Source organism: Hyla sarda, chromosome 5 (genome assembly GCF_029499605.1).
Source record: "Hyla sarda isolate aHylSar1 chromosome 5, aHylSar1.hap1, whole genome shotgun sequence".
NCBI lineage: Eukaryota > Metazoa > Chordata > Amphibia > Anura > Hylidae > Hyla > Hyla sarda.
Genome location: NC_079193.1, coordinates 60,237,482 through 60,265,259, shown reverse-complemented (window position 1 = coordinate 60,265,259; position 27,778 = coordinate 60,237,482). Strand labels below are relative to the sequence as shown.

At 42.7% G+C, this 27,778-nt stretch overlaps 1 protein-coding gene across 2 annotated transcripts in view; it reads left to right on the top strand.

Annotated features, from left to right (window-relative positions):
- The window catches only part of RBM33 (RNA binding motif protein 33), a 107,362-nt gene extending 79,584 nt beyond the window's left edge, over positions 1-27,778 (top strand). The window contains exons 16-19 of one of the 2 annotated variants that reach the window (XM_056519580.1): positions 474-770; positions 897-1,085; positions 21,899-21,987; positions 26,285-27,778. In XM_056519580.1, the coding sequence (XP_056375555.1) occupies positions 474-770; positions 897-1,085; positions 21,899-21,987; positions 26,285-26,333 (624 nt within the window). In that variant the 3' untranslated portion in view covers positions 26,334-27,778. Of the gene's footprint in view, positions 1-473; positions 771-896; positions 1,086-4,767; positions 4,806-13,154; positions 13,559-21,898; positions 21,988-26,284 lie in introns of those variants that run through there. The other variant, XM_056519581.1, reaches the window with a different exon arrangement.

The window sequence follows — 27,778 nt, the reverse complement described above, 5'->3', positions numbered from 1 at the left end:
CGGCTCTGCCATACAGTTGTATTGAGGGGGCGTGTCGGCCGCCGCTTCGTGCGGTGGTCGACACCCGCTATCTGGCCGGAGAGCCTGGCCCCCATACAGAGAGATCGCAGGGGCTCCAGCGGTCGGACCCCCCTCGATCTCAAACTTAAACTTATCCCCTATCCTTAGGATAGGTGATAAGTTTTTCACCACTGGACTACCCCTTTAATGTTCCTATCTAATGCTTCCTGTAGACCAGTGTTTTCCAAACAGAGTGCATCCAGCCATTGCAAAACTACAACTCCCAGCATGGCCGGACAGCGGTTGGCTGTCCGGCCATGCTGGGAGTTGTAGTTTTGCAACGGCTGGATTGCACTCTGTTTGGAAAACAGTGCTGTAGACTTTGGAATAACGTATAAGCAAGCAGCCATGATGTCTATGTTGATTTATTTAGCAAAGCAAAAACTAATGCTAACACCAATTTTCTTTCCTAGGGGGAGAATGTAGCCGTGCAAGCCACAGAAAGCAGTCCGCAAGTGCACATTTCACAGACCAGAGTCCATCCTCAACAAAGGATATCCCCTCAGCAAAGGCAACAGTATCAACAGCGGATGCAGCAGAAGACAGGGCCTGTGAGGAAAGTGACTCTGGGGAAAGGAAGCGTCCAGCAGCAACAGAACCTGCCTTATCAGCAGCAGTATCAGGTCAACACCCGTCCACTGACTTCTCTGACAGAGTCCGCATCCCCCCAAGTGGTGAATAGTATCCATGGACTACACCCACCCAATAAGGTACAGCAGAGCTGAGCGGCGGTGGAAATGCCAGGCTTTCTTCTTGCTATTTCTATTTATTCATCTGTTGATTTTAAGAATTCCGGGAGACGACAGGACTAACTTTGTGTCTCGCTCTGTTGGCAGGTTATTATGCGAGGTAGAGGCAGAGGTGCTAGTGGACAGATGGGCCGAGGACGCCCGATGCCAAACAAACAAAACCTTCGCGTGGTGGAGTGCAAGCCTCAGCCTTGTGTCGTGTCAGTTGAAGGACTTTCTTCGTCAACCAATGAACACCAATTGAGAAATTTGCTGATGTCGGTAGGACCAATTCAGGTAGGTCACCCTTGGAGCTCGCCTTTGTCTGAAATGTCCGACTCTGCAGAGATAGGAACTTTGATTCCTGTTTCGAGTTGCTGAATTATCACACTGTGAAATAGACAATGCCTCCGCAGAAAGGAAAGGGACTTATTACTAAATTGTCACTAGGGGACCGCATTACAGTGCTTAGGGAATGGTGAGGTCTTATACAGAGTGGTAACATTTTCTTATTCTCCTTGAGTGTCCTTTGCAGAAAACAGTTACTTGGTATGGGTCTTTTAGATTTTGTAATAGTAATAATAAATATTATTATTTACAATAATTATTAATAATATTAATCATAATAATAAAAAAAAAAATATATATATATATATATATATATATATTTATAATCAGAAAGTACAAACAGGTATAGAAAAAGCCCAACTGCAATAATATAGAATGTTCCCCATGCAAAAGCAGTACTGAACCATATAGTATAGCAAACAGCCACGTGCCATCATCTTTGGTGCATGATCACTCAATGCCTTAAAGGGGTACTCCGGTTGAAAACACGTTTATTTTTTTATTTTTATTTTTTTAAATCAACTGCTGCCAAAAAGTGAAACAGATTTGTAAATTACTTCTGTTTAAGAATCTTAGATTACCTGTCACCAAACTAAACTTTTAATATGTTGTTCCTTATGTAATTATAAGACACTTTGCTATTTAGTTGCTGTTAAAATTCTCAACCTTTAAATGTTTTTAATGCGATAGAAAAAAACAGCCACTAGGTGGCTCTGTTCTGTTCCCTGACGCAACTCAAACAATTAGTTTGGTCTCCTCCCGGCCTGGCAGGAGACCAAACTGAGGAAGTGCGTGTGGGGCATGGTGAGGCACAGCTCTCGCAGGCTTTAGTGATGTCGCGCCTGCTGGGGAACGCCCACTTTCTCCTGCCTTGAACTCACACAATGTGAGCAAGGGGAAAAGTATGATACAGAGCGCAGGAGGGGGGTTAGGAGTAGTTAAGGAAAATAATCTGTTAGTTTAGAAGATATGGTTTGATGACAGGTACTCTTAAAGCCTTCCAGTACTTATCAGCTGCTGTATACGTTAGAGAAGGTGTATAGTTCTTTTCTGTCTGACCACAGTGCCCTGTGCTGACACCTCTGTCCATATCAGGAACTGTCCAAAGCAGGAGAGGTTTCCTATGGGGATTTGTTCCTGCTTTGGACAGTTCCTGACATGGACAGAGGAAGTATACAGCAGCTGATAAGTACTGGAAGGATTAAGATTTTTATGTAGAAGTCATTTCCAAATCTGTTTAATTTTCTGGCACCATATGATTGGAAAAAAAATTGTTTTCCACTGTGATACCCCTTTAAAGAGAATGTGACATCAGAAAATGACTTATTGTTTTAATTACGTTTTTATGTTAACTGTATTTTTAAATGAATTTTTGGTGTGTGTGTGTTTTTTTTTTTTTCTTTTCCATTTTTTTATTTATATGACAAAATTCAGAAATCTTGCATATTTCATTTTGGACAGTAGGCCTAAAACGAAGTTGAGACTTTCTGCTTTGTACAGTTTGTTTTCTAGTAATACTTTACTCAGCACAGACAGGAGTACTGTGAAAGGTGTAGTATAGTATATAGATAACACATAGTATCAGTATATAGCTAACACTGGATCCACCAGTTTTCACAGCAGGGATTACCATTCTCCCTTCCTGTAGAATGACCTCTGAAAAGGTCACAGATGCCTAGTAAGGTCTCCAATTCATTTGAATGAGACAGGTCCTGTCTGTTATGATCTATGTCCATTGTTCCTGCAGTAAAGATGGCTGCCCCCAAAATAATGCACAAAAAATGTAATAAAAAACATTACAATCTAGAGCGCCCAGTTTTATGTAGCATTATATTTTTCAAGCATTATTCAGAGCTTCACAGTCTGAGGATCACGAGGGAACTACCAAAAACGTTAGAATATAATAGGATTTTATTTTAAAGCTTTGGGAAAATCTAGATATTAAAACTGTTTGGCCCGTGCCTGAGGAAGCAATTTAAAGGGTTTGTCTCATGACAACCAATTTTTAAATGGAAACAGGGATTTCTAAGATTCAGCTATCGCCTGTAATCGCAGGTAGAGGCTTTTTGTTCTGATTTCTAGATAGAGGTTCCTATGGCTTCAGTATGTTGTAAAGTTACATATGACCTAATTGTCTTTCAGGACTTTATTATTGATGTTAATATTGTAACCCCATTAATATTTAGATTGAAGGTGTCCCATCGCCTCTTCACAGTTCACCAGACGCAGCTTTCTACGTTTTTTCGTAGTTGTGCCTAGTACTGCAGCTCTTTGCAGCTCAGTCCTATTTAAGTAAATGGGACTGGGCTGCAGTGCCCCGTACATCTGCTACAAAAGGAATGGAACAGTGTCTGGTAAACAGTGGCGATCCCGAGCACTTGCTGAAACATCGCAAATCCTACAAGCAAATTGTGGAGGTGCTCTGAGTCTGCCTTCAAAATATTATATTAAAGGTGTATTCCGGGCAAAAACATCTTATCCCCTATCCAAAGGATAGGCAATAAGGTGTCTGATCATGGGGGGTCCGCCGCTGGGACCCCCGCGATCTCCTTACAGCACCTGTATTCTATGTGGGGCTGCATCTCCAGGCACGGAAACCTTTTTGTTTCCCGGAATGGAGACGCGACATAACGCCATGCCTCCTCGTGACGTAACACCGTCAGACCTGAATGGAGGGGGCGGGGCATTACGTCACGTGATGTCGGAGATTTCCGAGCCTGGAGAGACAGCCCCGCATAGAATGCAGGGAGATCGCGGTGGGTCTTTGGATAGGGGATAAGATGTTTTGACCGGAATACCCCTTTAATGGCCTATCCTAAGGGCTCTATTACTTGGCCTGCCCAATATAGCATTGATCTCTTAGATTGGCATCTGTATACTGAGCCTATTACGCGGCTTGGTACCGGACATGCAGAGCCGCATGAATGATCAATGGATTGTTCGTGTTCACCTTTCTACTGCCATTTGTTGGCTGCCATGCCCTAATAAACTTGTTAAAACCTGGGGGTCAGCTGATGAACCAAGTTTGTCCGTCATGGGAGCACCAAAGCCAAAGTAGATCCTGATGGCCCAGCCGTACAATACACAGATATTTCCCCACGAGATTTGGTGCATATCATTCGTACTGTTTTTTTGTTTATTTTTTCAAAAGTGCTTTTCCTTATATTGTATACATTTCTGTGGAAATTTAGCACAACCCAGTGGCTATATATATATATATATATATATATATATATATATATATATATATATATATAATCAGGAGACTCTGTTTATAGATGTGGGAGATGACCAAAGGCTTACTGGAACAATCTCCTATTAGTCTTTCTTAATCACTAAAGCTACTGTTTTGGTTAGTTGATACTGGTGTATTCCACTCTCTATTCAACTATATAAAGAAATGCTTAGTGTTTCTATATAGAGTCCGACTCATGGCAAAAATTTTTGCAGCTACGAAGGTAAGTAATGGGTAAGGTTTTAGGTCACCCCCTCTTCAGCCCAAAACAGAATTTACCTCAATATACATTTCACTCTCATCTACCTGTTACCACTGTGAGACCCCCGTTCTATTTTGTGTGTATATGGGATTGCTCTGGTGTTGGCCAGTAATGTAATCTGTGTACTTTCTCAGCACGTGATTTTGGAACAGCAGAGACAGATTACCGTACAGTAAGTTTTGTAGTTAAGTCATAAGGTTATTGTAATATTATGTTATGAAAAAGGGTTGTAGAGTCTAGACCATTGGTGACCATCCTGAATTATTTAGAGATGATCTTGAATAACCAATTGTAACTGTTTTTGTAAATATAAACAAATAGTGGCGTCTCTTGTACTGTATTGGCCCACTACTGCGTTCAGAAATGATGTCTAATACAGACTACATTAGGGTAACCAAGGGTCTAGACTTTGGTCTGAGCTCACTTTGATGAAGGGGCACTAAAAAAAATACAGTAAATACTGTAAACCACCAGCCTAGTATTCCGCCAAAAACAGTATGCTGGCATACACTGTAGCCTGAAGCAACGGGCATAATTCCTTTCAATGACCACACTGTTGAGTCCTATAAAAATAGCTTATACCAGTGAAAAGCGGCCCAAGCCAAGTCACCAGGTGGCTCCATTTAGGCCATAGAAATGGCATAAGTCAGCATCCTGGGTTTGGTGACATGCCAACAATACCTGTGGCGTCACGCCCCCTCCCATAGACTTGCATTGAGTGGGTGTGGTGTGATGTCACGAGGGGGCATGCAGCACGCGCACACAGTGTTTGGAGCTAAATGTTCCGAACACTGGCCAGTGGAGTACCCCTTCAAGGCAATGTAGACCAAGCCTGAGACATATAAATATTTTGGTGATGGAAAGTTGTCAGGCTTATTTAATGTATATGAACACTATTCTCCACATTTTAAATTGGTGCACCAAAATGAGAAATTATGCGGCCAAAAATGCGGGATGTGCTTGGCTGAAAAACGAAAATGGCCCCCTTGCCCCTGGATATACAACCCCCCACCCTGCCCCTGGATATACACCCCCCCCTGCCCTGCCCCTGGAAATACATTCCCCTGCCCCTCGATATACACCAAGCCCCGCCCTGCCCCTGGATATACAGCCGACCTGCCCCTGGGTATACACCCCCCCACCCTGGGTATACACCCCCTTCCCTGCCCTTGCGTATATACCACCCCCGAACAACCCACCCACCCTTGTTATACACCCCCCTGCCCCTAGGTATACTTCCCCTAGTCATGTTCCTTGTGAAGCCCATATAATCCCTCATCTCTCCCAGTCGGTCCTCTGTCTCCTCTCCAGTATCTCACCCCCAGATCAGGCTCAGCTTCCTTCTCAAAGTTGGAGCCCAGGTTTGACATGTCTGGGGACACTTTGGTATATAAGGTGCTGGTGCCGCTGTGTGTGACTCCACTCGGTGTTGGTGGCTGGGCCACTTAATCTCTGTTGTAGACACTTGCACTTAAGAGGATATGGGGAGGGGCTTATTTTCCACCCTTTTTTATGCAGAAAACTGCATTTTTTTGGCCACCGAAATTTCTATGCATCCCTATTTTATATAGAATGAGTTTACATTGCATTACTTGTAATAGTCCAGAGAACAGCGAGAGCTGCATTCACAATTCTACTGACTTCAGAGCTGAAATCTTCCTGCATTCCTCCTGATTTACTAAAACTGTTGAATTTTTTTGTCCATTGAAACACTTTAACCCCTTAAGGACCAAGCGTTTTTCCGTTTTTGCACTTTAGTTTTTTCCTCCTTACATTTTAAAAATCATAACTCTTTCAATTTTGCACCAAAAAAAAGTATTGTGTTTTTTTGTTTTTTTTGCGCCACCGATTCTACTTTGTAATGACTTCAGTCATTTTACCCAAAAATGTATGGCGAAACGGGGAAAAAATCATTGTGCGACAAAATTGAAGAAAAAATGCCATTTTGTAGCTCTTGGGGGTTTTTGCTTCTATGCAGTATACTTTTTCGTAAAAATCTTAATTCTGTAGGTCCATATGATTAAAATGATACCCTACTTATATAGGTTTGATTTTGTCGTGCTTCTGAAAAAAATCATAACTACATGCAGGAAATGTATACGTTTTAAATTGTCATTTTCTGACCCCTATAACTTTATTTTTCCACAAACTAGGCGGTATGAGGGCTCATTTTTTGCACCGTGATCTGAAGTTTTTATCGGTACCATTTATTTACACACTTTTTTTTATGGGAAAAGGGGGGTGATTCAGATTTTTATTAGGGAAGGGGTTAAATCGCATTTATTAACTTTTTTTTTTCTCTCTTTTTATGCAGTGTTATAGCCCCCTCTAGGCACTGTTCAATGCATTGATCAGTGTTTTCTGCACTTGATTGCTCAAGCCTGGATTTCAGGCTTGGAGCAATCAAACGCCGATCAGACAACCGGGAAGAAGGTAAGACACCTCCCGCTGTCCTCTCAACTATTCGGGATGCCGTGATTTCACCGCGGTGGTCCTGAACAGCTCCGCTGAGCTAACCGGCAGTGTATTCTCCTGTTTTAGACACTGCGATCAACTTTGATCATGGCATCTAAAGGGTTAATACTGGACATCAGCCCGATCGGGGATGTCCGGTATTAGCCGTGGGTCCTGGTTGCTGATAGCAACCGGGACCCCTGCAGATACAAAGTGCGCTCAGCTTCTGAGCGCGCTTCATAGATCGGGAGCCAGCCATGAACGTAAATATACGTCTGTGGTCGTTAAGGGGTTAATGCAATTTTGGGTGGTCTTTTCATATTTCACTGTACTTAAGTTCACAAAGTCATGTACAAGTTATTTGCTGCAGGTTGTGCTGTAATTCTGGCGCATTTGCAATAAAATCTGCCTGTCGGCATGCTTTGGTAAATGTAAAGTGAACACCAGGCATTGTATCTAAAAAGAAGCTTGTTCCTGGTTTTTAATGAAAGCCAGCAGAACTGTGAGTGCAGCTCTGGATTATGATACAGCTCCTAACTGTGGATCAGCCTAACATAAGTAAAGCAATGTATCTAAAATATACTCAACTTTTGTTGTAGAATGTTTTAACTATGGACTTTAAATTGAATTAAAGGGGTTACTACAGAGGAAAAGAAATGTTTCCAAATAAACGGGTGCCAGAAAGTCATAAAGTAAATTATTTCTATTTATAAATCTTAATCCTTCCAGTACTTATCAGCTGCTGTATGTTCCAAAGGAAGTTGTGTAATTCTTTTCTGTCTGACCACAGTGCTCTCTGCTGCCACCATTGTCTGTGTCAGAAACTGTCCAGAGCAGGGGCAAATGTTCATTGCAAACATCCTCTGGAGTACCCCTTTAAAAAACTTATATACGTTTTAAAGGGGTACTCCGGTGAAAAACGTTTTTTTTTATCTATTGGTGCCAGAAAGTTAAACAGATTTGTAAATTACTTCTATTAAAAAATCTTAATCCTTCCTGTACTTATTAGCTGCTGAATACTACAGTGGAAATTATTTTCCATTTGAAACACAGAGCTGTCTGCTGACATCATGAGCACAGTGCTCTCTGCTGACATCATGAGCACAGTGCTCTCTGCTGACATCTCTGTCCCTTTTAGGAACTGTCCAGAGTAAAAGGAAATCCCCATAGCAAACATGTGCTGTTCTGGACAGTTCCTAAAATGGACAGAGATGTCAGCAGAGAGCACTGTGCTCATGATGTCAGCAGAGAGCTCTGTGTTCCAAAAAGAAAAGAATTTCCGCTGTAGTATTCAGCAGCTAATAAGTACAGGAAGGATTAAGATTTTTTAATAGAAGTAATTTACAAATCTGTTTAACTTTCTGGCACCAGTTCATTAAAAGAAAAAAAAAAGGTTTTCACTGGAGTACCCCTTTAAGGTCAACATGGTTGATGTGCAGATCTTACTATAGAACATAGTCTCCTTATGTGTATATATTTGTACTGTTGAGCAAAGTGCTTCTTGATGGTGAGATTCTGTGAAGATTCCTTGTAAATAAAGCTGTTTAGTCTACGTTCTGAAATTGTGTACTTGAGCAAGAACCAATTACACTAATTGAGATATATATATATACTTATATAAATTAATAAAAAATAAAAAAATAGCCATTACATGCAAACATATTTAGAAAAACACACACAAAAAAAGTGTTCTGGTCTGTCACACCAACCATGAGGATCTCAAATACATTATGTTCTTATCATCTTAGAATTAATTGGGAAAACATGTCATATGGAGTGGATAGCAATGTCCCTGATATTAATGTGTTTGGATTGATGGGCATCAAGCATATTCTGCCCGTCAGTTTACAAAGTCCAAATTACTCAGCTGGGAACAAGAAACACAAGATAAAACACTTACAGCTTCCAATTGTGGAGATTAAAACCACCAATACCCTGCAATAGGATTCCTGGTTAAATGTGATGGGTTTAGAGTGATCCCTCTACACTCGGTTTTGTGCCCCCTTCAGTCATCTCAGCTTGTGGCATTTACTGTAATAATAATAATAATTATTATTTAATTTTTTTTTTTTTTTTTTTTGTGTTTTTGACATGTAGGTTTTCTTTCTGCACACAGCTTTCTACTTTTTTTTGAATATGTTCATTTAGAGCTTGACTCCACTCAAAGTCTGAAAGTATTATCCCTACCTCCAGCAAAAGCCTCTATTATTATAATTAAAGGGGAAATCCACTCAATGTTTGTTATACCATAGAGCAGAAGTAGAATGTCTGCCTGAAATATTTCTGCCGGACATTGCGCATACAGCGCCCACAGGCAGAACATGCCGACACTAGGACCGCTTGGAAATCTGCTGTCTCCATGGACTATAGTCCATTTCCAGAAAGAATTAAATGGGTATTCCAGGAAAAAACTTTTTTTATATATCAACTTGCTCCAGAAAGTTAAACAGATTTGTAAATTACTTCTATTTAAAAAATCTTAATCCTTTCAGTACTTATGAGCTTCTGAAGTTAAGGTTGGTCTTTTCTGTCTAAGTGCTCTCTGATGACACGTGTCTCGGGAACCGCCCAGTTTAGAAGAGGTTTGCTATGGGGATTTGCTTCTAAACTGGTTGTTTCCCGAGACACGTGTCATCAGAGATTACTTAGACAGAAAAGAACAACCTTAAAGGAATAGTTAAGTGGTGAACAACTTATCCCCTATCCTAAGGATAGGGGATAAGTTTGAGATCGCGAGTGGTCTGACCGCTGGGGCCCCCTGCGATCTCCTGTACGGAGCCCCGACAGCCCGCGGGAAGGGGGCGTGTCGACCTTCACACAAAGCAGCGGCCGACACGCCCCCTCAATACAACTCTATGGCAGAGCCGAAGCGCTGCCTTCGGCAATCTCCGGCTCTGCCATAGAGGTGTATTGAGGAGGCGTGTCGGCCGCCGCTTTGTGCGGTGGCCGACAACCGGTATCTGGCCAGAGAGCCTGGCCCCCTTTACAGAGAGATCGCAGGGGGCCCCAGCGGTCGGACCCCCCGCCATCTCAAACTTATCCCCTATCCTTAGGATAGGGGATACGTTTTTCACCACTGGACTACCCCTTTAACTTCAGAAGCTGATAAGTACTTAAAGGATTAAGATTTTTTAATAGAAGTAATTTACAAATCTGTTTATCTTTCTGGAGCCGGTTGATATATAAAAAAAAAGTTTTTTCCTGGAATACCCCTTTGACATGTCGATTCTGTCGTTGGAGCCTGGAATCGGGATTTCTGCTGCCAATATTTCCGGCGTGTGTACAATGCGGCAGATTCCTATTCAAAACAATGGGACTCTGACTTCCATATATCGATCACCCAAAATCCCTCCAGCGCAGCGTTATCCCAACCAATGTGCTACATTTAGCACCTCTTCATCACTGGCTGCCATGTGATTTAATATTCTGTAAAACAATGGTTTGCAATAACTTAAATCCCTGTTGCTGAGAGAACTAAGGAAATTGATTGTTTTAGATCATAGACTACAATGAGATATCGCTCTACACATCTTATTAGACAGAACATCAACTTGGGATGGATTTCCCCTTTAAGTAAAAACTCAAAATTAGAAAAGTCTGCTTTTGGCTGGTTACATGAAATTCTAGATCTCCCAAAAAGTGTTACCCGAATGCTGCCATTCCAGAGAACCCACAGTATCCTCTTCTACAGTGATTTTCAACCTGCGGACCTCCAGATGTAGCAAAACTACAACTCCCAGCATGCCCGGACAGCCGTTGGCTGTCCGGGCATGCTGGGAGTTGTAGTTTTGCAACATCTGGAGGTCCACAGGTTGAAGACCACTGCTCTATTAGGTCACATCTGAAGACCATCAAGCAGCATTGGTATAAGCCGAGTGACATGGTACACAGAAAATACTACAACGGCCAGTGGGATTTGTAGTATTTCCTATACGGTCTGCCATGTGGCCCATGCTGGTGCTGCCCAGGTCATGGCTGGTTTTACAAGTCACCATCTCCATAACATAAATGCATTTTCTCCATTACAGGGAATGTATCATGTATTTATATATTAATTATTATTATTTATTGCTGTAAATAAACACTGCCCTGTGGACACCATAATAGAAGCCCACAGATTTCCTGCATTGAATTTGTAGACAACCCAATGGGGGGGGGGGGGGGGGGTGTTGCTTTATGGCACCTATTTTAGTTGATCTGTATGTATAGTGTTGCCATCCTGCCTTACCATGGCCTCTAACAGTAGTTCCCACGTCATTAAATTCCCTGCCCCCTCTTAGGACTTGTTCACATCAGTGTTTGGCACTCCATTCACTTTTTCCGTTCTAAAAGAGTGGACTTAAAGGGGTACTCCGGTGGATAACTTTTTTTTTCTGGTGCCAGAAAGTTAAACAAATTTGTAAATGACTTCTATTAAAAAAAATCTTAATCCTTCCTGTACTTATTAGCTGCTGAGTACTACACAGGAAATTATTTTCTTTTTGGAACACAGAGCTCTCTGCTGATATCATGACCACAGTGCTCTCTGCTGACATCTCTTGTCTATTTTAGGAACTGTCCAGAGCAGCATATGTTTGCTATGGGGATTTTCTCCTACTCTGGACAGTTCTTAACATGGACAGAGATGTCAGCAGAGAGCTCTGGGTTCCAAAAAGAAAAGAATTTCCTCTGTAGTATTCAGCAGCTAATTAGTACTAGAAGGATTAAGATTTTTTTTTAATAGAAGTAATTTACAAATCTGTTTAATTTTCTGAAGCAAAGTCAAGTAGATCCAGCTCACCCCAGGAAGTAGTGCGCACGGACAGGACCAGGACTGGTCCAAATATATGCAAAGGAAGAAGGATGTCCAGCGCGCACACGTGTAAAAACGAACTTCTTTTATTCAGTTGCCATGGGATACATCAGGTACTCGGGTAGCGTGACTCGTTTCGGCCCGCAGGGCCTTAGTCATGACTAAGGCCCTGCGGGCCGAAATGCGTCACGTTACCTGAGTACCTGATGTATCACATGGCAACTGAATAAAAGAAGTTCATTTTTACACATTTGTGTGCTGGACATCCTTCTTCCTTTGTTTAACTTTCTGGCACCAGGTGATTTAAAAAATAAAATAAATAAAACATTTCCACCGGAGTACCCCTTTAAGCGGAGAAAGAAAATCCTGCATTTCAGGCTTTTTCTCTACTAAAATCCTTCAAATAAAACCTCAAACAGAAACCAGATGGGACCCATTGGTTTTCATTGTTACACACTCCGCCCAGCCCCGATAACAGCGTCTCTTAATGGATCTATGTAATGCTGATGTGAACATAGCCATATGAGATGGCTCTGCTAATGTCTACACAGCAAAGCTGAAAACTGTCAGCATATTCTGTTCTACTGAAAACTGCAATTTTCAGGATTGTTTTTTTTTTCTTTTTACTATTGTTTTATAATAATACAACATTTTTTATGTTTTAGCCTCATGATACATTCCCCCTAAAGGAACATCTAAAACAGTTTTACAGTGTGACCGCCCAGCTTCTGGGACCCTTGACTATAGTAGTAGCAGGATGTTGGGGGTCTCTGCAATGACTTTTCAGGCTTTCAGTGGGGTCAGGGTATAAAGACAATGGCCCTGATCTACTTTTGTAAACCAGACCTGTTTTGTTGGGTTGTGCGTCAGAATTTGGCGAATTTGCACCAAAAAAGCCCCCCCAAAAACAACCAACTCTCAATTTTACTTAAACGCGAAAAAGCGGAATGGCCGATGGGGAAAGGGGGTGTGTCCTCGACATTTCAAAAACATCCCAATGTATTTACTAATGTTTCCACAGAAAATTTGGTGGATTTGAGCTCTTAGCAAAAAAAAAAAAATGTTGGGAAACATTAGAAAATACAGTGGAAAAATACCTGCCGGGAATCAAAACCCACAAAGAAAACTAAACTACGCTCCACTCTTAGTAAATCAGGACCAATGTCAGAAGTGAGCGGCTTGGGTCTGGTATGAAGTCCGCTCCGCTCTCACAGTATATCTCTTTGTGTTATATCTAACGTGATGGTTAAACCGTTCTTTTTGTAACTTTGACAGGCGTAACAGACTTGCCGCGCACGGAGACTGCCCTGACTTAGTTAAACGCCGCTCCTGTAGGACTAATGTTTTTGTGACGTTACATTACGAGTAAGACCAGATCATTACGGAGCAGAACTACTTTGGCTTTAAAGATGTTACTTTTGCCGGTTTTCTTATATTTCCTTGCATTTTTTTCTTGTGTTCTCCTAATAATTCAGTGCAGCACTTCAGTATATCCACAGCAGTTTCTTCATTCTGTTTATTGTGCGTTCAGTGCCCTGAGCTGTTGGCAAGGGCGATAAAAGTATTCTGCTTCATAGTCTGAATAATGGATAGGTATACGGCGTACCTAACCTCCTTACAGATCTTTACCAAGTAGTTGACCATTAAAGGGGTATTCCAGGAAAAAAAAAATTTTTTAATATCAACTGGCTCCAGAAAGTTAAACAGATTTGTAACTTACTTCTATTAAAAAAAAAAAATCTTAATCCTTTCAATAATTATCAGCTGCTGAAGTTGAGTTGTTTTCGGTCTGGCAACAGTGCTCTCTGCTGACATCTCTGCTTGTCTCGGGAACTGCACAGAGTAGGAGAGGTTTGCTATGGGGATTTTCTTCTAAACTGAGCAGTTCCCGAGACAGGTGTCATCAGAGAGCACTTAGACAGAAAATAACTCAACTTCAGCAGCTCATAAGTACTGAAAGGATTAAGATTTTTTTTAATAGAAGTAATTTACAAATCTGTTAAGCTTTCTGGAGCCATTTGATATGTGAATAAAAAGTTTTTTTTTCCTGGATAACCCCTTTAAGTTTGTAATAGGAAAAAAAAATAAGAAAATAATAATAAGTGAATAATAATGCTGTTTACATTTAGTAAATAATAAGGTTTATATGCTCTTATCCCTGTAGTCAAGAACATTACTGCTGTAGCCAAGTCCATGCCGGTTACCACGTTATAGTTGTCTCAATAAAGACTTTAGTGGCTGATCACCAGTTTATTAGGTACAATGAAGTGCCATTGGTTCTAGGAAAGCATCAGGGTCAGAATATGGTCCACTTGGTTCTTTCTGCCTATCGGTGATCAGACTTGCATGACATTGTCCTAGGCCAGTGGTCTCCAACCTGCGGACCTCCAGATGTTGCAAAACTACAACTCCCAGCATGCCCGGACAGCCGTTGGCTGTCCGGGCATGCTGGGAGTTGTAGTTTTGCAACATCTGGAGGTCCGCAGGTTGGAGACCACTGTCCTAGGCCCTGCAGCATTTCATTCTAGTGATCGGCAGGCCACTGCCACTATGACATTGATACTGTATCTAAATTGTATGCTGCCAGTGTCTTTAAAGGGGTACTCCGAAAGAAATGTTTTCAAATCAACTGGTGTCAGAAAGTTATACAGATTTGTAAATTACTTCTATTTAAAAAAAATAATCCTTCCAGTACTTATCAGCTGCTGTATACTCCGGAGGAAGTTTTGTAGTTCTTTCTAATCTGACCACAGTGCTCTCTGCTGACACCTCTGTCCATGTCAGGGACTGTCCGAAGCAGGAGAGGTTTGCTATGGGGATTTTCTCCTGCTCTGGACAGTTCCTGACATGGACTGAGGCGTCAGCAGAGAGCACTGTGGTCAGACTGGAAAGAACCACAAAACTTCCTCTGGAGTATACAGCAGCTAAGTACTGGAAGGCTTAAGAATTTTTTTATAAAAGTATTTCACAAATCTGTATAACTGGCACCAATTGAACTGAAAACATTTTTTTCCCCCCTCTGGAGTGCCCCTTTAAGATAAAACTGATGTGATTTGTTCCTTCACAAATCTGACACCTTTATTTAAAGGGGTACTCCACCCCTAGACATCTTATCCCCTATCCAAAGGATAGGGGATAAGATGTCTGATCACGGGGGTCCCGCAGCTGGGGACCCCCGCAATATAGCATGCAGCACCCAACTGTATCTGCTTCTGGCAACGCTGGAGGTTCTGGCTCCCGACCATCGGAACGGAAGATCCTGACGTCACGACTCCGCCCCCGTGTGATGCCACGCCCCGCCCCCTCAACGCAAGTCTATGGGAGGGGGCTTGACAGCCATCACACCCCTTCCCATAGACTTGCATTGAGGGGGCGTGACATCACACGGGGGCGGAGTCGTGACGTCACGATCTTCCGTGGTCGGTAGCCAGAACCTCCAGCGTTGCCGGAAGCAGATACAGGTGGGTGCTGCATGCTATATTGCGGGGGTCCCCAGCTGCAGAACCCCTGCAATCAGACATCTTATCTCCTATCCTTTGGATAGGGGATAAAATGTCTAGGGGTAGAGTACCCCTTTAAGTGAATTGAGTTCCTTTTGTATTTTGTGATAGACAAGAACTGAACCTGCAGATACCTGGTGATCTGCCCGCCATAATCTCCTTTACAATGGGCATTTGTGGAGGAAGATAGATGGGCAGCGTTACATCTCTTTTCCCGTTCTGTCCTACCTTTTGCCATTACACCTAAATAAATGTAAAATAAATAAATAAAAAATTCACCCATTGGGTGCAAAACATTTTTGTTTCCAAACCAAAGAAAAACCTGTTACGATAAATATAAGTTTTTTTTTTTTTTTTGTTCGTTTATATCCCTTGCAATAGATTATTTTTCTTAAAACAAGTCCAAGGCTGCTTTTTGTTTCATTTGTTAAGAGACAAAGATTGTTGTCCTGTATTGTGTTCTTTACATGGTTGTGGAATGTCAACTAAAGGAATTTATTTTGCACTTTAAAGAGTTGTAAACAGTTGAATATTTGTAATAAATGAGAATTTGAGTAACTTGACTGTGTACTTATTTACTATTAGTTTATTTGTATTTTATTTTTTTCATTATACTTTGTGGTAACATATAATAGCCTATTTTAGTAGCCCGGTTACTAGTTTATCTAGGATTGAGCCACTAGTGCACAGTTTTGAACAATGGATTTCCAGCTGTTGAAAAAAACTACAACTCCCAGCGTGCCCGGACAGCCTTTACAACAGCTGGAGACACACTGTTTGGATAACACTGCAGTAGTGACAAAAGGTGTTCATACACACTAGATCAGTGGTCTCCAACCTGCGGACCTCCAGATGTTGCAAAACTACAACTCCCAGCATGCCCGGACAGCCGTTGGCTGTCCGGGCATGCTGGGAGTTGTAGTTTTGCAACATCTGGAGGTCCGCAGGTTGAAGATCACTGCACTAGATGAAAGTCTGTTGAATCCACTGATATTGACAGGCTTGCGTTCAAGTTCTCCCCTGACCTGTTGGTTTGAGCATGCTCATCACTAAGGCTATGTTCACACGATGGAATTTCAGAATTCCGCACAAAGATTCCGGAGCAGAAGAGTCCCATTGATTTCACTGTTATCTATTTTTTCCATGGACACCAGAATTTGTTATGTCTATTTTTTCTGCAGACTCCGCACAAAAATGTCGTCTGAGAGGTCACATTTCTGAGCGGCCCTAGTGCTGGCATGTTTTATCGGGGCAATGTCGGCATGGAAATTTTCCGTCTGAACATAGTCTCGGAGAAAGGCCTCTGCCAGGTGTCTCCATAGTGCCTTATTGCATTTTCCACTTATAAAGAAGATGCGATTAACAAAGCACTGTGCACAGAATATACACAGAGAGAGGAAATTAATTATATAGAAAAAACAACTGATACTTATCTGATAAACCTCCCACTGCTCCAGTGCTCTGACAGTCTGTGTGATGCAATTATGCCATCCCATATACCCCCACAACTACTCCAGTTACTTACCTCTGGGTACTGCATGATGCCAGTTATTAGCTCCAGTGGTCACTTTGGGATACAGACATGGTATCTGTGAAGCTGAGTAGATAAAGACCTGTGGAGATAAACAGAACGGCAATGATAGAGAACCAGGAGGGTTACTAGTAAACCTGCGTAGAACATTTCCCATTGAAGTCAATGGGAGTGGGAAACCACTTTTTTTTTTATTTTTTTTTTGTTGTTGTTGTGTTTTTTTTTTACCTATGTGAAAATTGCCTATAACATTCGCCTTCTTTTTGATCATAGACATAAAAATATAAAAAACACCTTTAAAGGGGTACTACCGTGCTGACAACTTATCCCCTATCTAAAGGATAGGGGATAAGTTGCCTGATCGTTCGGGTTCCCCCGCTATCTCGCACGCAGCACTCTGCTCTCATCAAGCCCCAGAGCGAACATCCGCTCTGGGTCTAATGAGGGGGCCGGAGTACCGTGACGTCACGGCTCTGCCCCTGTGATTTCACGCTCCGCCCCCTCAATGCAAGTATATGGCTCCGCCCCCTCAATGCAAGACAGCTGTCTCGCCCCCTGCCTCAGACTTACATTGAGGGGGTGGAGCGTGACGTCACATGGGGGCAGAGCCGAGACGTCACAATACTCTGGCCCCGTGATCGTCAGTCATCAGATCCGGAGCGATGTTCGCTCTGGGGCCTGATGAGAGCGGAGTGCTGCGTGTGAGATCGCGGGGGTCCCCAGCGGCAACAGGCAACTTATCCTCTATCCTTTAAATAGGGGATAAGTTGTCAGCACGGTAGTACCCCTTTAAGTCCCAGCTGAGAACATTAGAGGTACTCCGCCCATAGACATCTTATCCCCTATCTAACGGATAGAGGATAAGATGTCTGATCGCTGGGGACCCCCGTGGTCTTGACTGTGGCACGCCAGACATCCAGTGCACAGAGCGAACTTCGCTTTGTGCCGGATGACTGGTGATGCAGGGGGGAGGTTCATGACGTCACGGCCACGCCCCCACAATGCAAGTGTATGGGAGGGGGCGTCACGTCCGTTGGATAGGGGATAAGATGTCTAGGGGTGGAGTACCCCTTTAACCGTTTCCCTTCCCTATGACTGTCTGTGTACTACACCTCAATAAATCATCTCAACCATGTACCATAGGGGTGTTGAAAAGAGATCCCCTGAGTTTTTTGCAAAACTTTTTTAGTAAATTCTAGAGACAGACAAATAGTCTGGGCATGTGTTTAAATGTTTACATCTATAATTAATATAAGGGTTTAGTGTTCCTTTTAGCAGGTTACTATGAGGTTGTTGTAGCAGCAGGACACACGTTCAAACTCCTGGCAGCTCTGCGGCCCGCTGCTATAGCGAACAGTCTATGGGATTGCAAGAGGTTTCATAAGTTTCAGACTTCTGGACGTTGCGTAGACCACTCACTTTAGCAGCGGGCCACGGAGCTGCTGGTAGTTTGAATTTGTATCCTGCTGCTGCAACAACTTTAAAGTTACCCTTTAGGGTAGGGTCACACGTGCTGTATTTTGCTGCATATTTTCTGCCGCTAATTTTGCTACATTAGAGCAGTTGTAGGTAGACGGCTTTCTCAAGATCTTGGAGTGGAGTCTACCCATAACTGCTCTTATCTTGCATACTCTGCTCATTTGGCTTCCTGGGGTGAACACCAGACTCAATTTCTTGGATGCTCATACTGATTGAGCACACTATATATATATATATATATATATATATATATATGTGTGTACAGACTGCTCCCTGTCTGTCTCCAGGTTGGGTGTGGTTCTGCAGCTCTGTTCCATTGAAGTGAATGGAGCCAAGTTGTAATACCACACCCAACCTGGAGACAGACGGGAGCAAAAAGTGAGTGAAAAGTGATTCTTTCTGTCCCCCTCTTTGGTATTTAGGGTATTGTTCAGTGAATATGGTTCCACCCACTAGTACAGCTGGCTTCAAGTGGTATAACGGCTACCTCTTTGGGTAATTTGCAAAAAAAAAAAAAAACAGGGCAATGAAACCCAAACCAATGTTATAAGGATGTGCCACATAGGCTTAAACGTGGCATGCTGGCTGACCTATAGATGATCCAGCCTAGTGGCCCTTTGGCATTTCTGTGCCAGTTTTAAAAACCAACTTTACTAATTCACCAAAGAGCTGTGATCCCTGCCTAACCGAGCAGAGTAGAAATGAAGAGCAGAATGGTCATGGCTGTGAACAATAACTTATGGTGGCTGCTATAGTTTTCATTGTCCAACTGGGAGAAGGGAATGCAGAAAAAAATTGTACCTTATGCTCATTTTCCTGGTAGGTAACCCAACTCTAATTCATTAAATGGTATATCCCATATTTAAAGAGTACCTATCATCAACTACACTTTCCCTAATCCCCCTCCCCATCTGTCCCTAACTCTATCCCTGACCTTTTTTTTTTTTTATTCAATAACCCCTATAAACACCTTTTTTTTATTCTATCTCCGGTAGCTCCGTTCGGAGCTGTGTACGAGCGGAGGAAGTGGGTGTGGCCCGGCAGGCACAACATCATCTGATGCCTGGCCGGGGCTCGCTTCCGCCCTTCTTCCTGTATGCGGCCTCTCGGGAGTGTGCATACAGGCTGAGTACAGGGTAGGGACGGCAGCTTTTGTACCTCCTCCTCTCTGTTTGGCTTTACACGTGCCATACAGAGAGGAGGAACGTCTGAAGACAGCGCTGTTGTGCCCTGCAGGCATACGCGCACAGCACTCGTTCCTGCCTGTCCGTGTGGCAGACGGGGAGCTGCGCTGAGTCTGCAATTTCGGACTCAACAGCCAGGCTGGCATGAGTCCGAAAGTGGGGAGACCCCAAGTGGCCAGAGTTTCAAAACGAAATTAGACATGAAAGGAATAATTTAAAAAAAAAAATGTTTACATTTTTTTTTTTTATAAAATCCAGTTGCAAAGTTGCTCTATATAGATTAAGCTATAAAATATGAAAAGGTACTCTTTAAAGGTTGTCTTCTCCTCATCTTGGTATTTCAGGGGTATCCAGAAGGGTCTTGATGTCTCCCTACTGGAGTTACTTTAGTCCAGTGTTTCCCAACCAGGGTGCGTCCAGGTATTGCAAAACTACGACGAAGCCGAAGGCTGTCCAGGCATGCTGGGAGTTGTAGTTGTGCGACATCTGGAGGCACCCTGGTTGGGAAACATTGCTTTAGTCTGTCCGAAGAAAGAAGAAACTGGACTAAAAGAACAGCATCCCCACAACAAATATGTATATGTACACTACATTACAGTGGTCTTCATATATGGTCTGGTCATATGTTTTCTCCCTTCATATAAAATGTACATTAACACTTCTGCCATTATGGAATTTAGTCTGCACTTTATGTGATCTCACAAATGAGTATCACATGGGTTAAAGTTTGAGGATCCTGAAGGCCTTACCATGAGATCATCTTGGCCCATCCAGGAACCATGGATATCCTATCATGCATGGAAACTGAAATGACTGCAGCAGTCCCTGATCTGACGCTGCCAAATGGCCTGAACTTAGTTTCTCTGAACTGGTAAAAGATGATAACATTGGATTAGATGAAATACTACTTGTACAACCTATATACTGTCTGTTTCTCTGCAGGCCCATGGACTGTGGAAAAACAAAATAACCAAACAACTTGCAAGCAGGAAATGTGGGCATGCAAAGTCTTACTGCTTTCCGAAAGTATCATCCTAAATAATAATAGCCTGCAAAGTCAAGTTTTTTCCGGAATTAGAATATTAAAGTAACGTTCACACTGTTACTGTTCTAGCAAAAGGGATTCATGAGATCTGCAATAGAGATTTTACTTCAGTTGGTTGTCCAATGTAATAGCAACAACCATATGAAGAATAGATGTAGTTGACCATAAAAAAAAAAAAAAAAAAAAAAAGCATGCTTCTATCTTCCATTATTTGTGCATTTTTGATATAATATGCATGTTCTGACAAAGAAAGAACACATCAGTTTGACCATTGCTGGCAAAAAAATAAATAAAATAAAAAAACGAAAGAAAAAAGTGCTCCTGGATAGATAGAGAGATATATATATTATAGAGAGAGAGAGAATATATTTATATATATATATATATATATATATATATATATATATATATATATATATATATAATTATTATTACAATAATAATATTGGCATTGGTGTTTTGCTTTTTGTTTTTTGTTAGCAGAGGTTCCTAATCTAGTCCTAAAGGCCACCAACAGTCCAGGATTTACATTTTTCTCTGTTCTATGCTATTCTGATGGAGTAGCTGGATTTTTTTTTAAACATTTGATAGATCATAGAAATATGTGAAAAATCTGTGGGGACCAAGTTCTGAGATCTCTGCACCAACACCACAACAAAGGGGCAGTTCAGATTTTGTGGTCTTTGATGATAGAGGTCTTGGCACCCAGACCGCTTCCAATAAAACCTTCTAATGTCCCCATCACATATCAAAACCTTTAGAAATTGGTAGATTTAAGGATCCGTTGCAATTCAACCCAAAATGTGACTTCTTGTACCAGTCACTTTTTTTTAGGCTCGTTTTTAACCATTATATGAAACAATTCTGTAGACCTCCTCCTCTTTCATTGACCTTTTGTATAGATCAGTACATTGTTGTAGACATGACATGGTCGGTGGTTTATCACAATGATCCCGTCCATATTCAGAACAGGGAAGGTAGCGTAATGTTGCCTGATCATTGCATACAGATATGGAAGATAGTGTGAAGAAGGGTCATATGGAACAAAATATTTCAGGTATGTGTTTTGTGGCATTGCCCAAAAAAAATTTTTTGGGCTTGGCTTTAAACTGTCTTTATATATTTATTAATGATCACTTTCTCTTGGTTACTTACTACAGTTCCATTCCAAGCTAAGATTTAATACAACTTCCCTTCTGCAGCAGACAAGCTATGATGCCTGATACAGCTTTCCTGTAATCCTGCACCATTCTCATGTGTTTTACCTTCATTTTTTGCAGAATCTTCAGATGTTTCCTGTTCAGAGAAAAGCCATAGCAACGTTTGAGAGTCCCCACCACGCTTCACAATTTCAGCAAAGGTTCCACAGGTATAGTTCAGCACCTTGGCCTTTTCATTCCATTATATTCGTTTAGAGTAAATAGGGGGGTCACTAAAGAGAAACTCTGGCAACCAGAATAAATGTTTTTTTTTAAGCCCTTTTTTTAATATTTATTTGTGAAAAATATACCTTTATAATTCCTTTCCTCTCCACTCCAGAACTGGCAACCAGTGGCCACCTTCTCTAGAGAATTCCTGTGCACGTTCTAATGGGTAGGTTGTCAATATGCACCACCAGCAGTATTTTCAGACTGGCAGGTGACTATGAAGGTCTGCAAAAGAAATTACCAGAGTTTCTCTTTAAACACTGTAAAGACGTTGCATGATTAAATGATTAAAATGAAAATTGCTATGTGACCCCCTTCCAGTATGACAGGTTTCTGAGAAAGCAGCAAACACAAAGCAGATCTGACCCAGCCAGACATTGTCAACTATTCATCTGAATGGCCGACATGTTATACTAGGTTTCCCCTGCAACAGCGCAGCTTTTTTCCCAGGGGACTTCAAAAGCAGGATCTGCAGCGATCAGCTGATCACGTGTCTGTGTTTTAGCTTCCTCTAGATCAGTGGTCTTCAACCTGCAGACTTCCAGATGTTGCAAAACCACAACTCCCAGCATGCCCGGACAGCCGATGGCTGTCCGGGCATGCTGGGAGTTGTAGTTTTGCAACATCTGGAGGTCCGCAGGTTGAAGACCACTGATCTAGATTAGAAGCCCAAAATTCAGTGGCGTTGTAACAATTACCTTTGGAGTTGCATGATTGCATATTGCAGTTTGTGACACTGGAAAAAAAAAAGTAGTGGTGCCAGATAACAGCAGCTCAGCTCCCGTTCACTTCAATGGGAACTGACCTGTAATTTTCCGGCGCCACCACTATACAAGTAACCAGTGCAGGGATCCTGTTCACGTAATTATATTTCTTTATTATGTACAAAAAAGACCAGGACAAATCCTAGCCCTTAAAGGGGTACTCCGGCGCTTAGACATCTTATCCCCTATCCAAAGGATAGGGGATAAGATGCCTCATCGCGAGGGATCCCGCCGCTGGGGACCCCTGGGATCTTGCACGCTGCACTCCGTTTATAATCAGTCCCCGGAGCGTGTTCGCTCCGGGTCTGATAACTGTCGATCATGCTGTCATGCCCCCTACTAGAGATGAGCGAACTTACAGTAAATTCGATTCCTCACGAACTTCTCGGCTCGGCAGTTGATGACTTATCCTGCATAAATGAGTTCAGCCTTCAGGTGCTCCGGTGGGCTGGAAAAGGTGGATACAGATAGGAAACTCTTTCCTAGGAATGTATCCACCTTTTCCAGCCCACCGGAGCACCTGAAAGCTGAACTTATTTATGCAGGAAAAGTCATCAACTGCCGAGCCGAGAAGTTCGTGACGAATCGAATTTACTGTAAGTTCGCTCATCTCTACCCCCTACCATAGACTTGCGTGTTCGCTCCGGGGACTGATTATAAACAGAGTGCGGCGTGCAAGATCACGGGGTCCCCAGCGGCGGGACCCCCGCGATCAGGCATCTTATCCTTTGGATAGGGGATAAGATGTCTAAGTGCCGGAGTACCCCTTTAAAAATCATATATACAATATACAACACATACAATATATAGATGGAAGTATAAGCACAGAGAAGTCTATACATGTAACCAACACAATATATCCCCAGAAAGAACAATCACATTACAAAAATAATCCCCTTAGTGACCAAATGGTCATACAACAATATTTGCCATTATGAAAAAAATCACATTGATAACATAAATTTCCTATGACAGACATCCTCTGTGCATTGTGGGACCTACGTTTCATGGGAGACCGCTTTGTCACTTGGTCCTGTACACCTTGAAATGAGGGATACTGAACAACTGATTAGCAAGTGTACCCGGTGTTTGCTCCCCACCCATTAGTGATTGATGGCCCGGCCCATCCTGTGGGCAGGAAATAAATCAGTATAGTCCTAAAAAAAACTCTTAAGGGCAGGGTCACACGGGGCCAAGGGCAGTCACAGAGACACTGCAGAGCGAGCTCCCGGCTGCGGCCAGGTAGCTCTGGGCCTCCGCTCGTAACAGTGGATTTCTACAGTGGGAAATCCGCCACTACTAGTGGACACACGGAGCTACCTGGCCGCAGCTGGGACCTCGCTCTGCAGTCTCTGTGACTGTCGTCGGCACATCTGCAGCGACTAATACGCGTCCTGTGTGACCCTGCCCTGAACGTTTAATATAAGAACTTACAATGGTCTAAAATACCAAAAGATTTACTGAACCCCGGGTATCTGGGTACATTCCAGTAATGATGTGCTGCATCAACACATGACCTCCTCAGCCAGCCTCTGGTCATTGTGTTGACATGTCGACAACACTAGACCATTGTAAGGTATTTGCAAATGAATTTTCATGGGGATCAACAATCAATAGCGATAAATGCTAGATTGTTGGGGGGGTCTGGCTGCTTGGATCACCCTCACCCACCAGGTCCTTAACTTCACCTCTTTCCCCAGTCCCAAGACCACAGGTAAGCACAGTTTGAATTGAGTGGCATTCGACAGTGCCATACAGTTTGTTATGCTCTGCCACTCTATTAAAGGGGTATTCCAGTAAAAAAAACTTTTTTTTTTCCATATCACCTGGCTCCAGAAAGTTTAACAGATTTGTAAATTACTTCTATTAAAAAATCGTAATCCTTCCAGTACTTATCAGCTGCTGAAGTTGAGTTATTTCCAGTCTGACCACAGTGCTCTCTGCTGACACCTCTGTCCATGTCAGGAATTGCCCAGAGAAAGAGAAAATCCCCATAACAAACCTCTCCTGCTCTGGACAGTTCCTGAGATAGATAGAGGTGTCAACAGAGAGTACTGTGGTCAGACTGGAAAGAACATCTCAACTTCAGCAGCTGATAAGTACTGGTAGGATTAAGATTTTTTTAATAGAAGTAATTTACAAATCTGTTTAACTTTCTGGAGCCAGTTGATATGAAAAAAAAATGTTTTTTACTGGAACTACCCCTTTAATAGAGTGGCGGAGCATAACATGAACTGCTTGACCGTTGCTCTGTTGAAACTCCTGCTTGCGAGGGTATTATGGAGGAGAGGAAGACCGGGTCCCTCTTTCTGGCTATTGGGGGTCTCTCTGTAAAGTCTTTCATACTATCCATGCATTGCAGCTGTACTCCCACACTAATTGAGAAGCCTTAGACCAGTGTTTCCCAACCAGGGCGCCTCCAGCTGTTGCAAAGCTACAACTCCCAGCATGCTGGGAGTTGTAGTTTTGCAACAGCTGGAGGCGCCCTGGTTGGGAAACACTGCCTTTGACAGAGAGCAAGGTGCTTTGTGAACACTCTTCTCTATAACATTGTATGCAGAGCATGTAGCACATATCCTGTGTGGCCCTACAGCAGTATCTTCTCACTATAGGGACATTCATGTTCACATTGAGACGTCTGGTCTCCTTTTATTTTGCTAAATGTCAGGGGCCCTTTAATATGCTTGCATGCATCAAATATATCATAGTATCTGGTATATGTCTGTTTTGTGCATTAGCGTTTAGGAAAATACAGACCTGCTTAGTCTGTGGCAGTTTTTCCCAACCAGGGTGCCTCCAGCTGTTGCAAAACCACAACTCCCAGCAGAGCTGCTTAGTCTGTGGCAGTTTTTCCCAGCCAGGGTGCCTCCAGCTGTTGCAGAACTACAACTCCTAGCATCCTTCGGCTGTCTGGGCATGCTGGGAGTTGTAGTTTTGCAACAGCTGGAGGCACCCTGGTTGGGAAACTTATGCGTTAGCGTTTAGGAAAATACAGAGCTGCTTAGTCTGTGGAAGTTTTTCCCAGCCAGGGTGCCTCCAGCTGTTGCAAAACTACAACTCCCAGCAGAGCTGCTTAGTCTGTGGAAGTTTTTCCCAGCCAGGGTGCCTCCAGCTGTTGCAAAACTACAATCCCAGCAGAGCTGCTTAGTCTGTGGCAGTTTTTCCCAGCCAGGGTGCCTCCAGCTGTTGCAAAACTACAACTCCCAGCAGAGCTGCTTAGTCTGTGGCAGTTTTTCTCAGCCAGGGTGCCTCCAGCTGTTGCAAAACTACAACTCCCAGCATGCCCAGACATCCTTCGGCTGTCTGGGCATGCTGGGAGTTGTAGTTTTGCAACAGCTGGAGGCACCCTGGTTGGGAAACTTTGGTCTGTGGCTTTTGTGACTCTGGACTATTTAGGGAGAGTTTCAATAAATAATTGAATGGTATAAAGCACGGAATAACATTTTATCTACTAACTTCTTCCAAACCATTTCAGGCACATGATAGACTTGTCACACATCAACGTATCTCTGGTTACCGAATGAACTAAGCAGTATACAGCCGACACGGACTGACCGTCGGAAGAAAAGGGACTACCGGACACCGCAATGTCTCCTTTTCTAGTTCGGATTTGCTGACTGGAGAAAACAGCTCAGAGGAGACTTGTTGGAGTCGAAACTATAAGACTGATATTTGCTCAGTAGACTTTCCCACGTGGATCGTAGCTATATTGTGTTTTGTGGCTCTTGCATGTAAGGCTATCGCTGTGAAAGATTCACTTCAGACTTGGCGAGAAAAAAGAGATCACAGGAGACGTTATTTGTAGAAAAGAATGCACCATAATGGTTACTCTTATCCTCGGGGCATATGTAACCCCACCACCTACAAACTCACTACACACCATTCTGCATTTAGGATCTTCATGACTATAGACATTTTACTAGCATCCAAGTCCTTTTAGAGGTTATGGTTGGACCTAGTTACTAGCTTTTATTCTATTGCATGTGGTAAAGGCATCAGAGTTGGTGTCCTCGAAATCTTATACGTTGTGGCCATCAAAACATACTATATAGGATTTTTTTTTTAAGGATTCAGGTTGGGAACACCAGGAAGTTTTACGTAGACAGGAATACCAGTTTGGGATTTGTTCTTGAAGAGATGACCTGGAGTGGTGACAGGATTGGCGCTATCATTTCCACCAGTAGACATGAATTGTTTGCCTGAGATGCCAGATGTAAGGTCCTTACTCCCATACGTAGCTGGGGTAGATACGTGTATTCACTAGCTTAGACCAATGGCTCAGGTCTTTGAAGTGATGATGACGGCCATTAAGACACCAGCTCGTCGTTGGTATATGGGATTTAGCAACCGTGGGAGAGATTCATCAAGACCTGTCCTGAGGAAAAGTTGCCCAGTTGCCCATAGCGACCAATCAGATCGCTTCTTTCATTTTTAAACTGGCCTCTGTAAAATTAAAGAAGTGATCTGATTGGTTGCTATGGGCAACTGGTCAACTTTTCCTCAGCGCTGGTCTTGATGAATCCCCCCCCCCCAATATCCCAAGCAATAGCAGTCATACTCAGCTTTTCTTCTGTAATGTTTAAGGTGACATCACTAAGGTGACATCACTAACAAAACCTACTTGAAGAAAAGTCGGTGGCACTCCAAATCGGTGAAAACAAAAAAAGGGACATTTATTCACTCCCTCATAGAGCTACCTTTCGGCAAGGCTTGAGAATGGCAGCGTGAGGTTGCCGAAACGTAGCTCTATGTGGGAGTGAATAAATATCACTTATTTTTTTTCACCGATTTGGAGTGCCACCGACTTTTCTCCAAGTACATAGCTTTGGGTCCCCAACCAGGATCAATGGCGGAAGGCACCCGTGCATATTTTAATAAGGAGTGCTACCTTCTCTACTTAAAACCTAAGTAGGACAGCTATCGCTTGGGATATGAGGGGAGATCCATCAAGACCTGTGCTGAGGAGAAG